This window comes from Enhydra lutris, unplaced genomic scaffold (genome assembly GCF_002288905.1).
Source record: "Enhydra lutris kenyoni isolate GAN:26980312 unplaced genomic scaffold, ASM228890v2 scaffoldscaffold49, whole genome shotgun sequence".
Classification (NCBI taxonomy): Eukaryota; Metazoa; Chordata; class Mammalia; order Carnivora; family Mustelidae; genus Enhydra; species Enhydra lutris.
In genome coordinates, this window is record NW_019154133.1 from 3,192,884 (window position 1) to 3,199,287 (window position 6,404).

General features: G+C 45.7%; 1 protein-coding gene across 1 annotated transcript; it reads right to left on the bottom strand.

Annotated features, from left to right (window-relative positions):
• Positions 1 to 1,715: 1,715 nt before the first annotated feature.
• Positions 1,716 to 5,943, bottom strand: LOC111156826 (fatty acid binding protein 5). Its single transcript, XM_022517922.1, has 4 exons — positions 5,817 to 5,943; positions 3,072 to 3,244; positions 2,601 to 2,702; positions 1,716 to 1,973 (listed from the first exon to the last, which is right to left on the bottom strand). Exons 1-4 carry the CDS (start codon positions 5,893 to 5,895, stop codon positions 1,920 to 1,922), a joined length of 408 nt encoding a protein of 135 aa, XP_022373630.1. The 5' UTR covers positions 5,896 to 5,943; the 3' UTR covers positions 1,716 to 1,919.
• Between the last annotated feature and the right edge of the window lie 461 nt (positions 5,944 to 6,404).

Genomic DNA, 6,404 nt, shown 5'->3' on the forward strand with positions numbered 1-6,404 from the left:
GGTACTCAATCCCAGGACCCTAATATCATGGCCTGAGCCGAAGGCATTCACCTAACTGACTGAGCCACCAGGCATCCCAACCTGTAATCAATATTTTTAAAAAGAGACATTTTACCTGTTTTTGAAACCCCGTGTGTATTTTGCTTTCAACACATCTAAGTCAACGAGCCACATTTCAAGTGTTCAGTAGCCACCTGGGGCTCATGGCTACATACTGGACAACATAGGCCTAGGGTGTCAGTGAGCTGAGCTCATTCCCTGACTGCTAGCTTTCAGTAATTTTCTTTTCTTTTTTTTTTTTTTTAAAGATTTTATTTATTTATTTGCCAGACAGAGATCACAAGTAGGCAGAAAGGCAGGCAGAGAGAGAGGAAGAAGCAGGCTCCCTGCTGAGCAGAGAGCCTGATCCGGGGCTCGATCCCAGGACCCTGGGATCATGACCCAAGCCGAAGGCAGAGGCTTTAACCCACTGAACCACTCAGGTACCCCAACCTTTCAGTAATCCTTAAGAGTTTTACCAGCTAATATTTCAGAGTGGTTTCACAAAAATCTCAATTATTACACTGAGGAACATTATAGACTTAGGATCTTAATACAAGTTGATGAGAAGCAGTGTTATAGAATGACGAACAGTCATTGAGTGGACTCTGGGAGATGTAGGTTCCCAATCCAGCTTTGGATTGGACTCTGGGAGATTGGACTCAGTCATTGAGTAGACTCTGGGAGATTGTAGGTTCCCAGTCCAGCTCTTCTCGTTCCTGTGACCTTCAACGGTTAGCTAGTCAAAACCTGTTTTCTTACTTGCTGAATAGAGATAATGTACGAGATCCCCTAAGCACTGCTCTGGTGATCATGCACAGAAGTCTTGAGCCCAGTGTCTACAAGCTATTTCTCCAAATGTGAATTGCAAATGTTTGTATTTGGGTTTGAGAAGCAGAACAGGTGTTCACTAGAATCCTAGTTATTCTTTATATATGTACACAGGAAGTATTTTAGAACTGTATTATTCCTATGGCTTTTGTTAAGGAATCCACTGTGTTCTTCTAAAGCTGGTGTTTCTTCTCATGGCGAAGGCAATAATTTGACCTTATGTCCAGATACGCCTCAACCTCTAGAACACTGCCTGGTACATGGTAGGCCTCATGAAGTTAATTAAAGAAATTTGGAGTTGCAGAATTCATGAATTCATAGTGCACTACTAAAATATGATCATTGGTCAATGATGATCATTTAACTTTTATTCTAATTATTTACATTATAATGTTTATGTAGCTCTTTTTTAATGAGAATAGTCTTTTGCCGGAAATTTAAGATTCTTCAGTTGATACAGAGTTCAAATAGTGTCGGGGAAGTTGAAATGATTGGTACTGTATTTTCCATAGAAGTAGCTCTACACATAAATTACTAAAATATTATCTCTGGCTCCTGGGTGGCTTAGTTGGTTGAGCAACTGCCTTCAGCTCAGGTCATGAACCTGGAGTCCTGGGATGGAGTCCCACATAGGGCTCCCTGCTCAGTAGGGGGTCTGCTTCTCCCTCTGCCCTTCTTCCTCTCATGTTCACTCTCTCTCATTCTCTCTTTCTCAAATAAATAAAAAAAACTTAAAAAAAAATGTGATCTCAATGTAGTACTCTCAAGACTACCTGAAAATTAATGAATTCATACTTAAATTCACCACTAATTTCATATGACATTAAAAAAGAAGCATACGACACTGGCATAGCACAAACACATTTATTTACTAACCAAAGGGATGATCCTAATTAAATCAACACTTTGAAATAGTTGCATGTAAAATGTTTGTGATAAAGATAACTAACACAGTAATGAAAAAAAAAAAAGCAGTATGGAGATTTGCTCATTGAACTGAGCTTGTTCATCCTCACAGCTAATTACTATCCAAAATGATGATGGAATTTTTACTCTACTTTTTCATAGACCCGAGTACAGGTGACATTGTTCATGACGCATTCCTAGAAGAAAGAACGATGTTAAAGAATTAGGTCAGTCTTGCATCACAGAGCAATGGTAGTTAAATACAAGGATCGACATTCTACAAAACTTTGTAATTTACTTCATAGATGGAGAAACTGAATTTTAGAATTCCTGAGTTTGAAAAGCTAGAACCTGTTATTTTGCTTATGACGTGTATGCTTTACTAAAAACTAAAGTATTAATTTGCAAAGTCTAAAGTATTCATATGATCTTGGCAAATGTTGTTCCTTATTTTAAAGAAGTGGAAAGATGTATGCCCAGGAGGGGAGTTTGATGGCTTGCCCAAGATTTTACTGTAACGCCACAGTGAGCATAGACTAAACCCAGCTTCAGGTACATCCTCTGCTGTCATCTTATGTCTTCTACTCCCACAAAGAGCTCTCTTAGGTAATTAGTGTTTACCTTGTCAGGTACATCCTCTGCTGTCATCTTATGTCTTCTACTCCCACAAAGAGCTCTCTTAGGTAATTAGTGTTTACCTTGTTTATTTTGCAATTTTTTCCTACCCAAACCTAGTTTTCATGTTCATGATCAGTATTGAACAATTATATGAACTTTGAACGCAAACAAGAAGCCTAATAAGACACAAGAATTTTGGCACTTACCACCACTAATTTCCCATTTTCCAATTTTCTTGTGATTGTGCTTTCCTTCCCATCCCATTCCTGATGTTGAACCAATGCGCCATCTGTGAAGTTGCAGACCGTCTGCAAAAATACACTTTTTAATCTTCCAAAGTATGTTACCAGAGAGATGCTTATAACTTCCTTAATCGACACTTTTTCATCTTTTTCTTTCTGGGCCCACTTCATTAAGCCATACCAATATTATTAATAATATAGTTTATGCTTTTCAATTCTAGACCCCTGTAAGAGACACTTATTCTCTCTCATATTCCTTAAACTATTTTTCCAAAATTGACTAAGATATGAAGCTTGTGCTTTCACTAATTGGTCAAACTCAATTCATAAAATACTTTAACTTTTTCATTAAGTTTTGTCTCTAAACAGTAAGACTATTATTAATACAATCTATCATTCAACAAATCTCTGTGATTTTGTTGAATGATGACTGACCTGAGTTTTTCTGCCATCAGCTGTAGTTTCTTCAAACTTCTCTCCCAGGTTACATGAAAACTGGGTTGTTTTCAAAGTGCTCTCAGTTTTTATGGTGAGGTTTTTGCCATCAGAAGAGATGATACAATCTGGTTTGGCCATTGCACCCATTTTTCGCAGAGCCATTCCCACTCCTGTAGAATGTTTTATCAGGTTAAATAACAGGAAGACCAAGGCTTTGGTTTACATAATAAATGCAGTAATTTAATTGCAGTTACTGTATGGTACATATTTCCACTTATTCACTTCTCAATAACAAGTGTAAACACATATCCAGCGTTTACCACAATGTGCCAGCACTTAACATATATGAATTATTGGAAGTCTTGAAACAACTGTGTGAGAGGTGGAGAGTACTGTCTCCATTTTACAAGATGAGAAAATGAGGCACTGAAGTAACTTACCCAAGCTCATTCAGCTAGGAAATGAAGGAGCTGGAACCAACAGAGCAGGCAGTTTGGCTCCAAATCTTAATCTCTTGGCCACCATGGTATACTGGCCTTCAGAAAGTTAGGGACTTCCAAAATGGATTTACTCAATTCTGCCAAATACTGCATTATATGACTCTAGCACACAGTCTGACACATGCAAAGCTCTTGATAAATATCTGATTAATAGCTACACAAGGTCCAAATCAATTCTGTTCAGAGAGTATTTTAAGAGTTAACTGCACAATCGTGATGCAGATAAATTGGGGAAATTTTATCCTCAAAAACAGTAAGCATTTCAGAGCTGTGTAACTCATTTACTATATTGATATCATATTTAATTTATAATCTATTTGTCCCTAATGTTAACATTTATAAGGAAACTTATATCTAGGCCAAATCCTGGTTTCACAGAGGAGACTAAATCTAAGCTGAGTAACTAGCTTGATAATAAAAACTCAGCTAGGCTTGCAATGTCCCCTGGGTGCCTTCTCTTTTGCTAGTGTGGGGACTGGTGCCTCGTGTTGTTAGATGAGTCATTATTAATTCTCACTTTGGACAAATATAGGGCTCTGCTCTTCCCACACCTTGACTGCTCTCTAATGAGTTGAGCCCAGACAACTTTCATGATTCTAGAACCCTGGAAACAAACCACCCAATGAGCACATTCATTTTCAAAGGGCAGAGAAACAGCATTCTTTATTTGGTCCTCACACAAATGAACATACACTGACAATTATTGCCTATGAGTGCAATAATTGGCTTCTTCCAGAGTTACCTTGATCTAGACTTATAGTGCAAAAAAGAAAAAGATTGAGTTCTACTGTTACTCAGAGAATCATAAAATACGCTCAAGATTCACCACAGAACCAGCCTTCACCTGTCATTGTCTTGGATAAAGGCCAATGAAGGTGGGTTTCTGAAGTGCCACAGGGACTAGGTTTCTGTAGAGGGTCTTTGTAGTAAAGTATGCCCCAGAAAGCAGTCATGCTAACATTTGTGGATGGGCAGCTTCTAAAGCACCCTCAGGGTTCCAGCAGTTGTCTTAGGGCTGGAAGCCCCTTTTCTGAGAAGATCCATGCTATAGTCCTCCATCCCACTTCCTAGTGGCCTGTGACAAAGGTCCACTTTTGTTTGCTAATCCACCCAATGGGTCAACCAGCATACAATCGTTGTCACTGGCTTAGAAAAGGACAATAACAGAGAATCAAGTACTATTTTGAGAGAGTGAACTGGAATCTTCCTAGAGACTCATATTGCCTTGAAAGGCTTTAAGGGGGGTGGGGGGAACGACCTCCTGCAGGGCCACACCCATCTTGCATAGGGCTGGAAAGCAGCCTCTGGAGGGCTCCGCAGTTTCTGACGGCTGCTTTCCAATAAACCCACTCCCCGCCTCTACGCCCCCCCACCCTGCAGACACAGAGGGCAGGGCAGCAGCGCGTCGCCCTTCGTGGGCACAGCGGGACCCGCCCGATGCCCTTGGCACCGCGGCGCTCAGGGCTCATGGCTGGCAGTGCCAGACGGTCGGCGCCGGCTGCGCCACGCCTCGGAGCGCCGCTCTGAGGCCGGGAGGCGAGGATAACCCGACGCTCCTCCGGGGGCCGCTCCAAACCAAAGGGCCCAGGTTCACCCGGTGAGGGCGGGCAGAGCGCCTGCGGGTTGGGGCAGAGGCGGCCGAGCCGCAGAACAAGGGCCGAAGCTGTCGCCCCATTCGGACCTTCGGAAGGGTTTCTGCGGGAAACCGCGCCCTGCGGAGAAGAGGGGACCCGTGCGCCATCCAGGAACAAAAGCTGAGGCAAGGCGGGAGCAAGGTGGGAAAGAGGGAGTGGGTGCGGCCACGATGGGGCGTGTGGGAGTGGCGGGATGGCGGAATGGCAGGACGGCTGCACGAGGAGGGAAGACGAGCAGTGGGAAAAGAAAAAGAGGGAGAGTTACGGGGGCTGTTTGACGGGGTCGAAAGAAGTGAAGCTTGGGACGGAAGAGGAGCGCGCTAAAGGACAGGAAGCAGTGCGGGTGGCTGCCGCGTGGGCTGGGGGAAAGTGGAAGAGAGCTGCGGGGCCCCGGGGACAGCTCAAAATCCGCAGGCGGGCGGCAGGCGCACGCTGCTCTGCCGGCTGCTTGTCCACGTGCTGGTGGGGGAATGGGAGATGGATGGGGGTACAGGAGTTTGGGGCAGACAGCCGGGCATGCCCCGCCGCGGAGCTCGGCACGCTGAAGGGGACCCAGGAACAGACACACACTCGCCACGTTACAGGCGCCTCCTGGCCGGGAGCCTCACCTACTTCCTTCATGTATTCGTCAAAGCCTTTGCTCTCCACTAAGCGCCATCTTCCTACCAGTTGCTGAATGGTGGCCATGGTGGGCGCGGGCGGGCGGGCCGAGTGAGCAGAGCAGAGAAGGGCGTTGGGAGCTTGGCTTGCGACCTGCGGGCTCGCGTGGCTGCTTTATAAAAGCTGCGCGCGCCAGGGCGGTTCCGAGAGGCCAATGAGAGACGCGTCGCGCCCGGCCCCCCGCCCCGCCCCACCGCAGGCCCCCAGGGCCTCTCTCCCCGGGTCGCAAGGCGGGAACCCGTTCCACCTGCCGGGGGACGGAGGAAGATTGGGGGCTCCCCCCGCGCTTCCTGCAAGCGGGGACTCGCCCGGTGCGCCCCATGCCGCCCCGGACGCCAGCGCCTGCACGTTCCAGCGCCTCCGCCAAGTAGGGAAGCCGGAGGGGCGGGTGAGGAGTCCCGCCCCACCTCTCCAGCATCCCACCGTTTTACCTCCTGGCCGCCACTCTCTTTCCCTCGAAATACCCGCGATGAATCCACTAGCCCTTCTAGGGCTTGGGGGCAGGACTTGATTTATCTGTGGTGGTTTGGCTGATT